Raw genomic sequence first — 19,565 nt, 5'->3', positions numbered from 1 at the left:
GACAGCGCTCTGCGCCAATCGCTGCTCGGGAGCTTGACGCCGCTCCACACGACGTAGGGAAGACGCTCCGTGTCCTACGGCAGCAGGAGCCGGACGGAGCGAGGCGGAGCCAATAGGAGGAGCGGGCGGAAGAGGGGGCGGGGCCTCGGCCTCGGGGCACGGCCGTCTCCGTCCACACGCCCCGGCGCCCCGCCTGCCACGGCCTCGGGCTCCGCGCCCTCAGCCCTCCCGCGGGCGGCTCCCCGCTGCCCCAGGGCCGCGGGTGCCGTGACCGCCGTCCGCGGCGCCGAGGGTGCGCCTCCCGCGGCCGAGGGGCCGCCGCTCGCGGTGCTCTTCGCGGTCGCGATGAGCGCCAACGAGGACCAGGAGGTGAGTCCGCCCCGCACGCCCTCTCCCCGCTGCCCGGCTCGAGGGAGGGTGTCCGCCTCTCCGCGCCCGGACGGCGGCCCCGCACGTGCCCGCCCTCGCCCCTCCGGCGGCCGCCCCGCGCCCCGCCGTGCTCGGTCCGGTCGGCCCCGGGCCGCCCCGACGCCTGAGCGGCGGGATCGCGTGTCCTCGGTCCGCCACCCGGTGGACTCGGCCCGCGTGTGGGACGCGTGTCCACGGATCCGTGCCCGATGGGGTCGGATCGCCTTCGGATGTGGCATCGGCGGGAGGGTAATCGGGTTAAATCTCCGACGGAGGACAACGTGGCGCGGGGTCCGCGGGCTCTGGCCGTGACCTTCGGTGGGATGTCCTGTCCGTCTGATGGCCGTCGATGAGCACACGTCACGTGGGAGGGGTGCTGGGTGCCATCGGGGGTGGAGGGGGCCTGGCGGTGTGATGGGGACGGGCGAGGCGCAGGTCTGCGAAGGCATGAGCGATCGGCCCATGGGGCACAGGCAGCACTGTGATCGGAGTTTCTTTTTCTTTTTCTTTTTCTTTTAAATAGTATATTTTAGCATACTTTATTGACTTTTTACAGAGAGGAAGATAGAGGGATAGAGAGCTAGAAACATCGATGAGAGAGAAACATCAATCGGTTGCCTCCTGCACACCCCCTACCAGGGATGTGCCCGAAACCAAGGTGCATGCCCTTGACTGGAATCGAACCTGGGACCCCTCAGTCCGCAGGCCGACGCTCCATCCACTGAGCCAAACCGGCTTCGGCTATATATATATATATTTTTTTTTTTAATATATTTTTAATTGATTTTTTTACAGAGAGGAAGGGAGAGAGTTAGAAACATCGACCAGCTGCCTCCTGCACACCCCCCACTGGGGATGTGCCGGCAACCAAGGTACATGCCCTTGACCGGGATCGAACCTGCGACCCTTCAGTCCGCAGGCTGCCTCTCCATCCACTGAGCCAAACCGGCCAGGGCTCGGTGACCAGTTTTTGAAATCCTCCTGGGTTCGTGTGTTTCTGCGTCCTATTTTAAAAGGGTGGCATCACCGTTCTCCACAGTCAGACTTACTGGCCGCTAAGCCCTTTAGGCACTTTATGCAAAGCAGTTGGCCTTTCGCCCTCTGCTTGTGTGTTTAGGTATCCGAGGACTTTAGCCTCTCAGGTGTCATCCGGTGAGGTGGTTTGGCAAGGACTGTGTGAATTTTCGTTCTGCTACCAGCGTGATTCACTACCCCAGGGGTCGGCAGACTACGGCTCGCTAGCCACATGTGGTTCTTTGGCCCCTTGAGTGTGGCTCTTCCACAACATACCACATGCGGGTGCGCACGCAGAAGTCGGTTTTTGGCCTGGGCGGATCTATTTTGAATACTCCCACACACGTGGTATTTTGTGGAAGAGCCACACTCAAGGGGCCAGAGAGCCGCATGTGGCTCGAGAGCCGCAGTTTGCGGACCACTGCACTATCCCATCAAATTGTCATCCACAAAGTCGGCAAGCCTGCCTTCTGCTGTCGTGCCTTTCCAGGTCGATAATGAAAAGGCAGGAAAGGATTAGCGACCCACGGAGTAGCACGATATTTTGAGTTCCAATCTAATCTTAGTTATTTTTTGTTTTTTATTATTATTATTATTGATATTTAGGGAGAAAAAGTGGGGAGGGAGAGAGAGAGAAAGAAACATCAATGTGAGAAACATTGATTGGCTGCTTTCCACTTGCGCCCTGACTGGGCACAAACCTGAAACCTGGCCATGGAGCCCACCACCGCCTGTGGTGTCCGGGACGGTGCTCCAGCCAGCAGAGCCGCCCGGGCCAGGGTACTGCTCGGTTGTTCTTGAGTCCAGTTTGCATTTCTGTAACAGTAACAAGAGAAATCATGGGCCCTTCCTGTAATGAGGGACGCTCTCTGAGAGGGCTGTTGGCATAGATGCTGTTTCTCTCGTGCCTGCTAGGTCTTAGGAACTCCTACTTACTCTCATGCTTTCTTTAATAATCTGTTTGAAAAGGTTGTCCACATAGATCAGATCTGCCCATCTTTAGTTTGTGGAATTCATGACGTGGTTTTTTAAACTGAAATATGTATCCAAGTGCAGCCTCTCCTGGCTTCTCTTCTCGAGTGTTCCCCAGCGATCACAACAGCAGCCGGTCTTCTCCTCTGAGACATATCTCCAGGCAGGGTCTTCCTCACTCTTACTATCCTTTCTCCCATCTTGGGTCGGTCCTTGTCAACCTTTTTCTAACTACCATTGTTTCCCAGTTCCTTTTCCTGTCTCTAAGTGTTCTTACCAGTTTTGTATCATTCTGTGGGAAGGGTTACAAGTACAAGATGTGTAAGTAGTGTTTTTTTACACTCTTTCTGTCCAGCCTACTTGTCGGCAGAGTGATGAAGGGCATGTGCTCTGGGGTTGCTTTAATCCTAATCTTATCTCCCCTGTTTGGAAGGGGCAGATAGTGAGATTTTCTTCCCAGGACCGATGTGAGAATCTAGGGAGATACGGTAATACACTGTAAAACGCTTTGCAGTGCCTGGCACATGGTTTTGAAGTATTAGTATCAGCATTATCGTACTGTGTTGGTATGTCCCTGTATGTTATAAACATCTAAGCTATGTTCGTCAACTGTTACGTAGTTGAGTGGGCTTGAATCAGACCCCTACTTCTAGCCCATTTATAGCACTAAACAAAATGCACTGGCATTTTTTTCAGATGGAACTGGAAGCATTACGCTCTATATACGAAGGAGATGAAAGTTTCCGGGAATTAAGTCCAGTTTCATTTCAATATAGGGTAAGTGCTGACATAAGCAGGAGCATTAAGTGCTTTCTGGAGAAGACTAATAAATGCTGATTTTGTTTTTAAATTTAGTGGTTTGGGTTTATTATGTGTTTGGATTTCCTGAAGCATTTAAATGAAGACACGTCGCCATGACATCAATTATTTATTTGTTTGTTTACTTAGGTAAAGCCTGACCTGAGTATTTTTCCATTGATTTTTAGAGAAAGTGGAAGAGAGGGGCTGAAAGAGAGGCATCTGGTGCCTCCCACATGCTCCCTAATGGGGGGGGGGGGGGTGCGCGCAAAGGAAGGTGTCAAACCTACAGCTCAGATACATGCCTTTTACCGGGAATCGAACCCATGACCTTTGGTGTGCAGGCTGATGCTCTAACCACTGACCTGACCATGAGCATTGGAAAGGATTCATTCTAAAGATCATAATTAAATATTCTGTCTTGTATTACTTTTTACAAGCCTGAGATTTCCCTTTTCTTCAGATAGGTGAAAGCGGTGATCCCAAAGCCTTCCTCATCGAGGTGACCTGGACGGAGACATACCCGCAGACCCCCCCAATCATCTCCATGAACGCTTTCTTTAACAACACCATGTGAGCAGTGTTTTATTTTCATGGGGTTTTTCATGGGGTTTTACACTCTTGCTTTTCCGCTAGCAATATATTTCTTGTCACTCCAGATCCTCAGCCATAAAGGAGAGCATACTAGCCAAGTTACAGGAGGCCGTGGAAGCCAACCTGGGCACCGCCATGACCTACACGCTGTTCGAGTATGCCAAGGACAACAAGGAGCAGTTCATGGAGAATCACCATCCCGTGAACTCGGCGGTGAGTGTGCCGTTTGCTTTTGCCAGATGTTCTTATTGTTTCGATTTCAGTGTTAGTAATTAATTTGAGCTAGTTATTTTTTTAATTGGAGATTGTTAGTTTAAAGTGAGTTACATCTGAGTTAAATAAGAACAATGAATTTTAGATTTCTTAGCTTTTATGTAACTTTAAAAATGTTATTCTCCATATTTTACCATTCCTATAAGACTAGACTACTTCATGTGCTGATATTGTAGAATTCATATTTTCAAGTTTATTTCCTCATAAAACTCAGAAAGGGGATTTCTTATGTTGAGCTAAAATATGTATGACATTTTTAATGGGGATTATTTCATTGTAAGTGGTCTTGCCACAGCTCAATTTGAAGGTATGGCCATTTACAGAGACGCTATTAAATGGAAAAAGTATACATTTTTTTCTAGGATTATTTTAGAGAAGAAGCCTCTTTGATGACCATGAGCATCTCGTATTAGCCCCTCTGCACCACTACCTGCACTAAAACATGTTGATGGTCAGTGCTGAGTTTTGTCTATGAACCCAGCTGTACACGGACAGCAAAGGCCACATCCCATACTTGAGCAATTCCGGTTTCCACAGGCCAGCAGAGCACAGGACCCTGGGAGGCAGCTGGAGAAGCAGTGAGGGTGGGAGCTCAAATCGAGGATGGGGGCAGACCACATGGGTTCAGACCCTCACTGCACCGCTTACTGGGTGGCTCAGTTTCTTCATCTGTAAGATGGCAGTTATGGCCGCATCCACCTGATGAAACTGTAGTAAATGACTGTGAATGTACAACATTCGTTGCAATGCCTGCAACGAATTAAAATTTTGAGCAATTTTGCCTCATAATCTCTGGCTGCATGAACTGAAATCCAGTGGTGGGCAAAAGTAGATTTACAGTTGCAATTCAAATAAATAACTAATTAATAAATGATAATACAAGAATAAACTTTCACGTACTCACAACTGTAAATCTGCTAAAGACTTATTTAAATTTCCAAATAATAGCAAATTAAACTGTAAAGTTACCTTGGAACTTCAGAGCTTCTGCATCATGCTGGCGTCAGGTCTCCTTGCTGAGGGGCCTGGTTGCAACAGTTGCACTAGTATTGTGCCCGTCAGTGCGCATTCCAGTGCATCCAGTCGCTAAGTTCACCTGTACTAATAAACAAATATAACAGGGGAGGGTTCTTTTATTTCACAAGTCTAAAAATTATCAACCCATTTCAGGGTGTAGCCATATTTTGTGTAATTCAGTAAGCTTTAAGACATGGGTCTAAAGAATTATTTTTTCCCCCCTAGACATCCATAAGCAATATCCTCTCAGTTGAAACTGCTAATGTAGCTCCATCCAGTAAGAAAAAAGAAAAGAAGGAACAGCTTACAAAAGCCCAGAAACGCAAGCTGGCAGATAAAACAGGTTCGTGTTTGTTTTTTCCTTTTATAACACTGAGAAATGTGTTGCTTTTTATTGCTCGGTGGGTGCTTAATAACTAGGTTTCCATTTAGAGGATTAGTCTCCACTGTTTATTCTGGGGACAGTTGGCTCAGAGGCTGGGTCAGGGCACAGACATGTATTGAAAATACTTTCTCCTTCACCACAAGAAAGAAACGTGAGCAGAAGGTAGATGAGCAGCAAAGTACCTAAATCAGTCCTGACTTTCAGGAGCATTAGAATAGCATACAGGATCCTACCTGGTTTGGCTCAGTGATAGAGCGTCAGCCTGTGGACTGAAAGGTCCCGGGTTGAATTCTGGTCAGGGCACGTGCCTGGGTTGTGGGCTCAATCCTCAATAGGGGGCAGGCAGGTGTCAGCTGATCAATGATTCTCTGGCAGCATTGATGTTTCTATCTCTCCTCCCTTCCTCTCTGAAACCAATAAAAACATGTTAAAAAAAAAAAAAAAAAAGAATATCATACAGGTGTGTGTCCTACTTGTACCCTCTCTGTCATGTGTGGGATTTTCATGTTTGTTTACCTCCATGGCAGATATGTGTATTACTGAAAACTTCTTGAAATAGAGCTTTCATATGAAATGAAGTCTGGTACACCATTTGATCTTAGCACAATACAATAAATATTCTAATGTTTTTCTCTATAATTGACTTACTTATACAACAGCAACGAAACTTAAGACTGGAATTCCTGCCCTGCCTGGTTTGGCTCAGTGGATAGAGCTTCGGCTCCCAGACTGAAGAGTCTTGCAGGCTCGATACCCAGCTCCAGTTGGGGTCCGTGCGGGAGGCAGCCAACTGATGTGTCTCTCTCACATGGATGTTTCTCTCTGTCCCTCCCCTTCCACTCTCTAAAAAAAATCAATGGAAAAATGTCCTTGGGTGAGGATTAACAACAGCAACAAAAAGGTGGAATTCTGTGTCTTAAACCAGAGTCATTTTGGGTGAACCTTTAAAAGGGTATTATAAGCCCCAGCTTATATCAGCAATAATGTTTTACCCCTTTTCTTATTTAATCTGAAAATTGGCAAACTATATCAATCCGTAACCCTTTTCCTGGTTAAAGTGATATCACCATGTGTGCCCGTAGGCGTTTATATACGTGTGCATATATATACGTCTGTGTGTGTGTGTGTGTGTGTGTGTGATTGGTGCAAGGTTACAAGCTGCTCTTTATTGAGAAGAACTGATCCTCTTACTTTGGTGGTAAAGTTTAAAATAGTGCCCTTTTTAAAATATAGTGCTGGTAGTTTTCTGGTTATCTATGTTTTGTTTAATGCCTGTGGAAGAATAAAAAGATAGCAGTCTGTATTGAACCTCAAAATACATGCTTGAAATTATAACGGTTTGTGAAATAAAGTCTGGGGATCCATTATTCCAAAGTCAAAGCAGCATGAAAGCAGCATCAACTAAAGCAGCCTGTTTTCTAGAGTTTGGGTTCATCGCTTTTTGGAATGTTTAGCATCTGTGTCAGTTCATTACCTGTTGCTTTCCTACATGATGACCTCTGGTCATTCCCTTTTATTTTATTTATTTATTTATTTATTTTTAAAATATATTTTATTGATTTTGTACAGAGAGGAAGGGAGAGAGAGAGAGAGTTAGAAACATCAATGAGAGTCATCGATCAGCTGCCTCTTGCATACCCCCTACCGGGGATATGCCCGCAACCAAGGTACATGCCCCTGACCGGAATTGAACCCAGGACCCTTCAGTCCCCAAGCCGACGCTCTATCCATTGAGCCAAACCAGTTTCGGCTGGTCATTCCCTTTTATTACTGTCCCCCTACCTCCATCTCCTTGATGGTGCCCACCTCAGAGCCATTATCTTCCTGTGATTACAGCATAGGGGCTTGTGACTTTCCAAATAGGGACTCGCATTCTAAACAGAGCTGCAATGGGACAGCCATGGCTGGCACTCTGAGTAAGTTTGGGTTCCCAAGGCTGGTGATCTACCTCCATCCCCTCCTAACCAGGAATCGGGGGGTAAGACTCTTCTTGGCAAGAAGGAGAAAAGAACCTTTAGCATCTAAAATTGAGCTCCATAATACTGCTTCTCTCCTATAATAATCAAAGAGCTGAAACCGGTTTGGCTCAGTGGATAGAGCATCAGCCTGCAGACTGAAAGGTCCCAAGTTCGAATCCAGTCAAGGGCATGTGCCTTGGTTGCAGGCACATCCTCAGTTGGGCGTGTGCAGGAGGCGGCTGATCGATGTTTCTCATCAGTGTTTCTGACTGTATCCCCCTCCCTTCCTCTCTGTAAAAAATCAATAAAATATATTTTACAAATAATAATAATCAAAGAGTTGGTTTCCGTTTCCCTTGCTATAAAATTAATATACTTGTTTCAAATACATATGCTATTTTAAATAGAAAATATTTAAGTGTATTTATTAAACTGTTCTTTAAATTTGAATATTCTATTAAAGGAATGAAATTGTTTTACTTTATAAATTCTTATATAAAAGTCCAGCTTGCTTGTAAGCACTCCCAACAGATGAAAGCCCTGTTTAAAAAATGTCAGATTAATGATGACTGTTTTATCAGAACTCAGGAGTGGATAAGTTGACCAGGCCTCCTCTTCATCTTGAGCGAACGTTTGTATGTAAGGCCCCTTGTCTCGGGCTAGCTTCCTAGAGGGGAGCATGAGCGCAGGGAACAGTGAGCATACAGCTTCTCACTGAGATAAGCAGCCCCTGAACGCAGCAGTGCTTTGTGCACGCACGTGAAGCCAGCAAGTGGCTGGGTTTCTCTTCCCGGCATTCGAAGCTCAACTCCGTATTTTCCTGGACACCAGGTTTGGTCTAGAATGAATCAGGGGACCGTCAGAGGACACCCCTGAAACACTTGGCAAGTGTGCCCAGGAGAGCAGTGTGTGCAGGCATGGTGATAATGTCTGTCTGTCACGTGGTGTTATGTGACTTAGATTTTATCTGCTGTGCAGAATGGCATACAGATCTTATGTATTCGAATATTACCGACTGGTCTTAAAAATAACGTTCCTGTGTTTTCTCCTCCAGATCACAAAGGAGAGCTTCCTCGAGGCTGGAACTGGGTGGATGTGGTGAAGGTACACAATACTTAATTCCAGTCTTCACACGTCCTCATGGCATTGCCATCGATTACTGACGCTTTATCTCCCATTTTCTCCCCTCCGCCGCTGGCTTCCCCTGGACGTCCGTTTCCTCCTCCACACTCAGCATGTAAGTATTTATAGCTGCAGTGAGGGGTGACTGTTGATGTAAGTACACCGTAGAATGGGCATGCTTAACTGTGACTCTAAGTTAGTGATGGTATGGAAACTGAGGAAACAGGTACCGGGGAGAAATGCTTTGATTTCTTAGGAGGAACTAAGCATTTTAGTTAGGTCAGACCCTAGTTGTAGTTTCCCATCGTTACCAAGAAAGAGTTTCCGTTTTTGTTGTTTTAAATTGTTTACTTCCATTTTGAGATTTTCTGCCAACTACTCTTCAGTATTTTTCTTGCACAAATTGTAGCTTCAAATATACTCAACTGATACCTAACACAGTAAGTTCATTCTCTTTGTAGAACTTCATGAAGTGAGTTTTGCATGCTGCTTAGTGCCAGTCCTGTCAGAAGTAACTAATGTGATCTAAGGAGAGTTAAAGGCTAGCATTTTAGTGAGGATCTCATGGGTATATTCTTACAGTTTATGTTAAAGTCAGCTGTTTGGGCAGTGGGATGCCCTTTCCATAAAAACTGTATAAAATAATCTCTGTGTTTCTAGTACAACAATAGGGGTGGAAGCTGGAAGTGGTTTACCCTCCCAAACCTTGCCGACTCTGGTTCCAGAAGCTATAAATGTTTACCTCTGCTATGAAGTGGAAATAACTCAATATAGTAATTTAAACTTGTTGAATATTTCTTTTATCTTTTTCCATAGTTAAGCAAAAGTGGCACTAAAGATGATGACTAGCACTTGGAATTGGAAACAAGGGAAGAGCATCCTTAAAAAGTACACTGGGTTCAAACTTTTGTCACTCTCTTCTGGTATTGAGGTGGCTTTTTATAAAACCATTTTTTGTATGTTTCTTACATAAAAATGTTCTAAGCTGAAATTTCCTGAAGAAATTTGGTTGTATTAAATTATTTTCACAAACTTGCCTTAATAAAAGGTGAAATGTTACTGTTTAATATACTTTGGAAGCCTTTTGAGCTTTGTCAGTGGAATAAGGGGAATGATAAATAATCAGTGTTAACTTATGTGATCTTATTCTAGTGGATGTAACCATTTTTTTAAAAGACTTTTCTAAAACTCCTGTCCCAGGGAATAGAGTACTGAGTGAACAATTATTCCAAAGTATGATACAGATTCATAGACTTCTCATCTTTTTTTAAAAAAAATATATTTTATTAATTTTTCACAGAGAGGAAGAGAGAGGGATGGAGAGTTAGAAACATCGATGAGAGAGACATTGATCAGCTGCCTCCTGCACACCCCCTACTGGGGATGTGCCTGCAACCAAGGTGCATGCCCTTGACCGAAATCGAACCTGGGACCTTTCAGTCCATAGGCTGACGCTCTATCCACTGAGCCTAATCGGTTTTGGCTAGGCTTCTCATCAATTACTGAGGCATAAATTGCTTCAAAGAAACTTAAATCCTGGTATTTGAGCTTTACACATAATATTCTTTGTAATGCCTCCCCACCCCCACCCCAGGGTGAACTGCTTCCCTTTAATAAGTGAATATGGTTTATGCTTCTCTCTTGGTGTGGGTCATGATGTTTGATCATGAGAGCTTTCCGTGGTGTGTGGAAGAGGAGACTATAAAAACGGATCCAATATATCAGACAGCATCTGAACAGACTTGCTGGTTCCTATTTAAACATTTCTCTTCACTGCACTACCAACATGGGAGTACAAGATGCCTTAATATTTAATTTTTGTATTGGTGGAGCCAGTGGTCCTAATAAATTCCTGTTTACGTGCTATCGTATATCTTTCGTTGTTTGGTAACGGAGGTCTTGTAAATAACTTAGCATAAAACTACGTTTCATGTTTTGTTCCAAGTATTCAAATGCATTTCTCTCCCTGAGCATCATTGTAATAATAGAAGTGTTTCAAACGCTGAACTGTGGTACATGCTTGATTGCTTTTTAATCATTAATAGAGGAAACCGTTAGTGCAGTTTTGCCAGGGGTGTAGTGATGCCTTTGTGCATTTCACAGTGATTCTGTTTCTGCTCCCAGCTTTAAAAATACGTAGGGCTGCTGCTGCGGGGGTCCCAAAGGGACATTGCTGATTCCTCGGCTGCACTGTGCTGTGTGGGTCTGCGTTTAAGGAACAATTGGGGTTTTCTAAAGTATCTTTAGCATAAGAGCAGTCTGAGTTGTGTTCATGGTTTTGACTGAGCCAACACTATCTTTAGTTAAGTCATTTAAATTATGACGTAATCATAATTATGGTAAAGACATTTAATCTCATTTTTAAAAGCAGAGTAGCATTTTATTTCTTGGAACTAGAGGTCTGGTGCATGAGTTCCTGCACAGGTGGGGTCCCTCAGGGTGTCCTGTGGGAATGGGGTCTCAGCTCGCGCCCTCAGCCTCACAGCTCCACAGCCCCACCTGGTACCCCACCTTGTCCTTACACCGTCCCCTCACCTGCTCCACCATCCCGCCTGTGGGGCGATCAATCAGGGCCAGGCTCCCTGTCCGGCTCCCTCAGCACCGCCCCCTGTGGCCACTCCTGGTCACCATCTGCGGGTGATTGGTCGGGGTCGGACTCCCCCCTCTGCCTGCTGCTGCCGGCTGCCATCAGGGGGGTGATCAGCGAGGCAGTTGGGCCTCTGCTCGCACCCGCCTTGGCCTGGTGCTACCGGATCACCTGCTCCACCATCCCGCCACGGCGCTGCTCTTGTCAGGGCCCATGGGGGTCGGCAGAGCCTCCACTGCCACCCACTGCCAGCACCACCTCCCTGCCATGTTCCACATCGCCTCCTGGTGGTTAGCACATGTCCTAGTGAGCATTCGAACTCCCAAAGGGACAATTTGTATATTAGGCTTTTATATATAAATAGATAATATGACAGAGAGAAACATTAAAATTCAGGGCCACTGAAATATGCCGACTTCGTTTTAGAGTTGTGTCTGTACTTTTTTGCTGTGTTGATTTGTCTGTTGTTTTTAAAGAAGCTACTGCATCTGCTAGTGAAAGAAAAGCCTTTGTTTTGCTCTGAAGAGTCTGAAACTGTTCAAGCTTATCACGGTTCATAGATTACAAAGAATAATGCTAGTAAAATACCAATGAACTATTTTTACTTTTTTTTATATATATGAAATGTACAAATTCTGGGAGGCGATGGTGGCACTGGTGCCTCTTACTACCTTATGTGACACTTGAACATTTATCAATAGTGCCATCACTGTTCAACACTCCCAGTATATTTTCTCAAACTGTTTACTTAAAATTGTATAGAATGGCATAATTAATAAGCAATAAAACCTGGACTACCCACAATGGTTTTTCTATGTTTTATTTCAAATGACGTGAGGGAGAATTGTTGATTTTGTAAACGTGCGTAGTCTTAGAGTGCAAAGTGTACCCTCCTCCTAGAAACTGTTCTAGCCGTTGGATTAAAAAATGTTTTTTGAATGAGCTGACGAGAAGGTAAGGAGTACCGGTCTAAAACATTACATGAAAGCTGCTGGACCCTTGAGGTTAAGGACAACTTACTGTTTTCAAGCTTCAGGGGCCCAGAGGCGGCGGGTGAAGTCCCGGGTTAGTCTGGGGGAGGGGTCACACACACACCACCCCCATGCTTGAGGCTGAGCACCATCCCCCCGAGGAGAGTTTCCGTCTTGAACTTGGCTGACTGAGGGGTAAAGTGTAAGTATACATGCATGTGCTCTCCTGACCGCTTACAGCGGGGTGCCTCTCGAGTTTCAGCCCAGATTCCTCCCCGTATGGACCGTCTGAGAAAACAAACAAAAACCTCAAGCCCAGATTTCAGTTTAAAGTGGCATCACATGGCAGAGCCCTGACACCATACAAACAACCACAATTTCCCTCTGGAAGAAGCCACCTTCCGAAGAAGCCCCGCCCATAGAGTGCGGGGCCTGTTCTCACAGGCATGGCCCGCAGCACACACGCAGGCGCTGTGCGAGCCTGCTGAGAAACGGGGACTAAGAGCCTCAAGAGCAGGTGCTCAATTATTCAGAAGAAATTGAATAAGGACAAACGAACTATTAAAGTTATCAAGTAGGTTTGGGAAAGAACCAAATAGAACTTCACAAAATGAAAAAGAAACGCATTCACGCTGCAGATGAAGCATTGTTTGCAAAATGTATAAATCCCTGTGGAAGGAAGTCAGGTTTGGACTTGCTCATATTTTGATCATAGCATCAGCATGTCTGGCCTCCTGCGTCCTTTCTCACAGGCCCCACAATTTAGATTAGCTGGGTGGGTCGAGCCTTCACAGAGCTCTGCTCCGACTACAGAAGTGTCCCACCTGGATCTTGTATGTTTTCATTATGTGATAGAATGGATAACAAGGAAGTGATATATGTATGATCTAAAGCAGTGTTTCCCAAACTTCTCTCATGATGAGAATCACCTGGTGGAGTTGTTAAAATACAGATTCCTGAATCCCAACTAAGAAACTAAGTTAAGTATACAATTTTACCTATATGTTCCCAAAAATTCTAGTTTAGCACTTCTTAGCTGGGATTCAGGAATCTGAATTTTAACAACTCCACCAGGTGATTCTCATCATGAGAGAAGTTTGGGAAACACTGATCTAAAGTGTGAGTCAGGCCCAGCCAGTGTTACTCAGTGGTTGAGTGTCTACCTGTGAACCAGGAGGTCACGGTTCAGTTCCCCACTAGGGCACATGCCTGGGTTGTGGGCTGGATTCCCAGGTAAGGGCCATGCAGGAGGCAGCCAATCCATGATTTCCACTCATCGATGTTTGTCCCTCCTCCCTTCCTCTCTGAAATCAATAAAAATATATATATATTTTTTAAAGGTGTTTGTCAGGCTGCAGTTTGTGGTCCTTGAGTGACGGGATCACTGAGGGACTTGACCAGCAGCATTTTGGTGGATTGGAAGAGGAGGAGGAACAGAAAACACCAGTGCATCCTGCAAGCCAGAAGGGTATTGTGTGTACGTGTGGATACTATGTAAAATGATTTCTTAAAGGGAGTAATGGTGAAAAGGGGGTTTGAACAAGCCATTGTCAGAGTATGCGAAAGATGGAGCAGACTTTATATGATGATCTTATCTTTTAAAAATGCAACATGTGCTGTTCAACGTGTCAGGAACATTAATCGTTGATTTTGCATTTTTTCCTAAAGACCAATGCAGTAAAGCTACTCTGCACAGTGTAATGGGAGAGGAGCAAAACACTTGATTTTGAGTGGGATCGTTCCACGACTACACTTGTAATGATGAAAGTCCTTGCCTGGCAGTTGCTGCTTACTGAAGAACTGAGAACATCCAAGAGCTATGCCTGAGGAAATAATTCTAACAGCTAATTTCTTACTGATAAGAACCAAGACTTATAAAATTAGTTCAATTATCCCACCATTTCTAGAGGAATACTTACTTTCTTCCTGGGTTTCCTATATAAATCCAGTTCCCAAATTAAATGGTCATAATCGTCAGATGGCAGCGAATAAACGGGAAACATTCCGACTGCCCATCTCTCCCTATTTTGCTGCTGGTGTCTGGGAAGGTGTAGGTGATCTTGCACGTTCTGTGAAGCCTTCCGGATCTGTCATATGTCCCTTTCTGTGGCTCCTACAGATGTTTGGCCTGTTGGGACACTGTCAATATTTTTTTAATATATTTTATTGACTTTTTACAGAGAGAAAGGGAGAGGGAGAGTCAGAAACATCGATGAGAGAGAAACATCCATCAGCTGTCTCCTGCACATCCCCCACTGGGGATGTGCCCACAACCAAGGTACATGCCCTTGACTGGAATTCAGTCCGCAGGCTGACACTCTAGCCACTGAGCCAAACCGGTTTTGGCACAATGTCCATATTTTAGGGAACAATCCATCCCTGCCCAATTTTCTCCATCCACAAAAGAGAATGCAACTTACAAAAGGAGGAAACGTAGGGAGAAAAGCGCTGATGGAAACTTTTCTGCTTCATAATTAAGCGCTTAGAAGTGAACCTTGAATGGGTGAATAGCAGGACTGTCTAGAGCACAGAAAGAGACCAGGAGAAAGGGTTCCTCACTCTGGCCTTCCAGCGGGCAGCCTCGGTGTGTGAGGACTGAGACTTCACTCCCACTGCGAAGTGAGCTGAACGCTGGCTCTCCCGGAGCGGGAGGCATTCTGAATGACTGTCACACCAGCTGTGACGGGGCGTGCAAGCGTGTGGACTCTCGTACCCTGGGAAAGTAATCCCACTGAAGTTTCATTGGAAGCAAACGCTTTATTAACATCTACGTTCTTTTGACTGCTGTCTTCCTGAAAAATCACTATTTTCAAATCTACCCAATCCTATGATTTTTTTTCAAACACAAAAATAAGTAAAAAAGTAAAGACTGTTGAAACCGTTTCCTCCTCTGTTCTATTTCTCTAAAGATCACTCCGTCTACATTTGGGGAGCACCCTATACACAGCTTATACGTCTTAAATTGCATCAAGTCTGAGTAGTGTGATGAAATCTCACATTGCGCTATGTCCCACCTGGGATGTGGCCATCCTTTTGTCCAGCGTATCCACCTGTGGCTTCTGCTCAGTAGTCACACAGGAGCCACCTCAGTTATCAAGTGCAAGCGGGCAGTTAGGACGTAATATTATTATTATTATTATTATTATTATTATTATTATTATTATTATAACTAGATGCCTGGAGCACTTGTGCACAGGTAGGCCTGGTCAGCGATCAGGGCCTTTCGGCTACTGGCCAGGGTCTCCCTTCCCTGGCTGCCAGCTGCCGGCTGCCAGGTAGGGTCTTCCTTCATTTTGTGCTGCCCCCTGGTGGTCAGCACACATCACAGTGAGCAATTGAACTCCCTGTCTCCAGGTAGAGGGGACAATTTGCGTAGTAGGCTTTTATATATATAGATGCATGTAATTTTATTATATGTATTGTAATATTATTAGTTATTGTCAACCTCTCACTGTGCCTAACTTACAAATTAAACTTTATCATAGGTATGGATATGTAGGCAAACATATAGCATGCCATGTGAGGCCTCCAGCAGGGGTCATGGGCACAGTCCATGGGATGTTAATCTGTCACACTGAGCAACTGTCGTCTGTTGTGCTGAGAGTAGTAAAGTGTCTCTCTCGGGTCCGCTGGGTTCTGTGTGTTTCCAGCGACTGGAGCTGTGGCACGGTCACCTTGCTTCCTCTGTATGACTGGGAGGAGGGATTCTTCCCTGAAAGGAATGATAGTACCTTGAATTACAAGGTTGTTATGAAGATTAGAGAAGATGTTTAGGAAGAGCCCAATGCTGTCATGGGTGCAGAGGAGGCAATAAGTGGTAGTTGTTTTTTATATAAATATGGGAGGCTCAGTGCACAGATTTGTGCACTGGTGGGGTCCCTTGGCCTGGCCTGTGCCCTCTCACAATCCGGGACCCCACAGAGGGTGTTGGAGAGCTGGTTTTGGCCTGATCCCAGCAGGCCAGGCCGAGGGACCCCACAGAGCACAAATCCGTGCACAGGGCCTCTAGTATGCATATAAGATCTTAATCTCTTCCTGCTCTCCCCGCTTTCCTCTGAGATTCATCAGTCTGTCCCATGTTTCCATGCCTATGGTTTCCCCTGCATTGAATATCTGCCCCCTGGTGGTCAGTGCTCATCATAGGCTGGTCACTTAGGCTGTTTTATATATATATACATCTTTGTCACCTTGATTCTCAAATCAGATGTCCTTGAAGATCAATATCAAGTGTTTGCCCGGTGACAGTCTTGGCTGTACCAATAACTGGAAGAAAGGCAAACACATGGCTGACCCTGTGTTTTCCAATGGGCTCCCAGCCATTAGAGGCTATAAATCAATGCCATGTGCTTCCAGCAGCATTTGTTCTAATGAACAGAAGGAACAGAATGGAAGAGATCAGAGCACAGTAAGATATGCTCTGGCAGAGCTGCTGTTTTCTGAAACACGTTCAGCTTGTTCCAGAGCCAGTGTGTGTGTGTGTGTGTGCTGGGTTGGAAAATGTACTGTGAGTTCTGTTTTGTATTTTCAGTACAAAATCACTTTTCTAAGTCCTAAATCACTGCTTGGCGTCAACATTTATTTGGGTTTCAAGAGACTCAGATCAAGCAATCTTGTGTTTCAGCAGAACAGGGCTTGGATGGGACCCACACTGGAGGGAGGTCAGGAGGAGTGAATGTTAACCATCAGCCGACCGGAGCGCGTTGCTTTACCCTGACACCCATCTGTCTCACAGGGCCCCAGGGGGTTCAGTTTGAAAGGCTGCAAGAAACAAAGTCAAGCGTTCATTGCCCACAAGTGGAGCCTTGCTTTAAAATTTCAGTTGCCGCCCATCGGGTGTGGCTCAGTGGTGGAGCGCCGACCGGTGAACCAGGCTGCCACTTGTTTGAGTCCCCATCAGGGCACATGTCCAGGTTGCAGGCTTCATCCCCAGTAGGGGGCATGCAGGAGGCAGACGATCAATGATCCTCTCTCATCATTGATGTTTCTTTCTCTCTCTCTCTTCCTTCCTCTCTGAAACCAATAAAACATATATTTAAAAAATAAAATAAAATTTTAGTTATCTTCTAATGTAGGGGCAGGATTGTGTGTTTTCATTTAAGCCTCCTGTTTCTTTAATAGAAATGCAGGATTTGCCAAAACTGGTTTGGCTCAGTGGATAGAGCATTGGCCTATGGATTGAAGGGTCCCAGGTTCGATTCCGGTCAAGGGCATGTACCTTAGTTGCGGGCACATCCCCAGTGGGGGGTGTGCAGGAGGCAGCTGATCAATGTTTCTCTTTCATTGATGTTTCTAACTCTGTATCCCTCTCCCTTTCTCTCTGTAAAAAATCAATAAAATATATTTTTTTAAAAAGGAAGAAAGAAATGCAAAATTCATTCTGATCCCACTGTTTCCCACCTGAGCTTCTACCCCGGAGTCATTCTTGCCATGCCGTGCTTTGTGGCTGGACACCTACTTTATCACTTACCGGGCCGCGTCCGTGATTGAGAACAGAGATGAACTCCGTGTTGGCACCACACTGTGACTCCTCGGGCAGCAGGGATCAGCAGTTTGTAATCTCTCCATCTTCCTCAGTTCCCCCTTTCCCACACGCAGTGATTGTATTCGCGATCGGAAGAGAGGCGGCCTGGCAGTGTTTTAGCAGGAAAAGCCTGCCGGCACCTCCACGGAGCCCCATGAAAACTCCCATGCCCTCAGCCCTATCCCAGTTCCACGGCCCCTGCCTCCATGAAAACTCAAACTGATGACATCTCTCTCCTCCATTTGTTTAAAAGAACTGTCTTCCCACCCTCACAGCCACCCGCCTCGTCCTTCACCGCTGTCCCCTGCCACCCGGCCCTTCCTGCGCCCCCAGCCCCGGGCTGCGAACCCACCGCCCCTCGCGGGAGGATCCTGCAGGTGCCCTTTCTCTCTTGCCTCTTCAGTGGCCATCGGCCCTTGTGCCCTTCAGCCAACATCACCCGTCAGCATCTCCTGCCAGACAAGGAAAACGAAAGCCCTTTATGGCGCCCCCTGCGGTGACACCCGTCCATGTCCACCTCCTGGCCCTCTCCGCCCGCTCACCGCTGCTTCTGCTCGTGCCTGAGCCGTGCTGAGCGATGGACAGGCCAGCACTCCCACTTACAGGACCCATTCCTCCCAGTCCCCTCTCACCGCCCGGTCAGTGCTGTCCGGGTGCGAGCTAATGGTCCCCTGGTACCTCTGAACCCGCGGTTTCCCGGACAGGGTGCTCTCTGACCGGCCAGCACCCTCCCTGACCGGCCGGCACCCTCCCTGACCGGCCGGCACCCTCCCCGATCCAAGGGACGCATTCTAACACAGTGGGACCTGCAGGACCAGGAGCCTGTACGCCACTGCGAGGCCTGGACCCTGGGATGGGGGCAGGGGCTCCAGCCTCCCTGGCTTCTGGCAGCCCCTGAAGCCGGAGTCAGACAGGCCCTCCTGGTCGGAAGGAGTTTCTGTGCGCATTCTTCGGGAGATCCCTGCAGCCTGGCGCTCAGCCAGCGGGACAGATGGTCTTAATTTCAGCAAGTGCTTCTGGCTGACGGCTTCCAGAAGACGCGTGTCACAGACAGCATCGGCTTCTGCGGGAGGGGGCAGGGAGGGGGCAGGAGGGGGCAGGGACACACGGGAAGCCTGCGGGAGTTCAGGGCAGCCCGTTCTCCCTGGCACATCCCCTCGCTGGGAACTGTCACCCAGCTCTGCCTCCCCAAACACACGGCTCAGGAACAAGGCCCTCCGAGGGGCCTGGGTCCAGCGTCATCACACCTCCCTTCGAGTCATCACATCCCCGAGGACGTGGGGAATGTGAGATGCTGCTGAGCGCCCGCCCGGAGGCTGCCCGGTCGGACCTGCTGCTCTCCCCTGGGGTCAAAGGACAGTCCGGCTGAGCAGGCACCAGGCGGTCCGAAAAGTGACCCAGACAGGCTGGGTGTAGGAGAGCCACGCCACCCACCAGGGAAGCCCGGCCATGGGAGCTGCTGCCTCCCTGGAGGAGGGGGAACAGAACCAGAGCTTTAAAGAGAAGCCAGTGCCCTGGCCAGAGCGACACCTGCACCCAGTGTCTCAGGTTCGATTCCCGGTCAGGGAGGGACGGAGGCAGAGATGAGAGTCTTCCTTTCCATGCCCCCATCTAAACTCCACTGAAGTATCCCTTGTTTAGAAATTGTCTCTTGCCAGGATCGGTTTGGCTCAATGGATAGAGCGTCGGCTTGGGGACTGAAAGGTCCCGGGTTCGATTCCGGTCAAGGGCATGTACCTTGGTTGCGGGCATATCCCCAGTAGGGGGTGTGCAAGAGGCAGCTGATCGATGACTCTCTCATCGATGTTTCTAACTCTCTCTCTCTCCCACTTCCTCTCTGTATAAAATCAATAAAATATATTTAAAAAAAAAAAAAAAAAGAAAGAAAGAAATTGTCTCTGTACTTGTGGAAAGACAAGCGGGCTGTCTGCTGTCGAAGACCTAG

General features: G+C 47.0%; 1 protein-coding gene across 5 annotated transcripts; it reads left to right on the top strand.

The window, feature by feature from the left end:
* The first annotated feature begins 51 nt into the window (after positions 1-51).
* On the top strand, positions 52-11,932 carry RWDD4 (RWD domain containing 4). Of its 5 annotated transcripts, XM_084877769.1 has the most exons (8): positions 139-369; positions 3,091-3,171; positions 3,656-3,765; positions 3,852-3,999; positions 5,302-5,419; positions 8,474-8,523; positions 8,654-8,694; positions 9,358-11,932. In XM_084877769.1, the coding sequence occupies exons 1-7, from the start codon at positions 346-348 to the stop codon at positions 8,684-8,686; spliced, it is 564 nt and encodes a 187-aa protein (XP_084733895.1). In that variant the 5' UTR covers positions 139-345; the 3' UTR covers positions 8,687-8,694; positions 9,358-11,932. The 5 variants fall into 5 exon arrangements, with proteins under 5 accessions (XP_084733896.1, XP_084733895.1, XP_084733894.1 ...); XM_084877770.1 differs by lacking the exon at positions 8,654-8,694 and having other exon boundaries at positions 52-369; XM_084877768.1 differs by having other exon boundaries at positions 140-369; positions 8,654-11,932.
* The last annotated feature ends 7,633 nt before the right edge of the window (positions 11,933-19,565 follow it).

This window comes from Pipistrellus hanaki (assembly GCF_964339955.1).
Source record: "Pipistrellus hanaki genome assembly, chromosome: 3".
Lineage (NCBI taxonomy): Eukaryota > Metazoa > Chordata > Mammalia > Chiroptera > Vespertilionidae > Pipistrellus > Pipistrellus hanaki.
The sequence above is the reverse complement of the archived record's forward strand: the minus strand, read 5'-3'. Positions and strand labels throughout refer to the sequence as shown.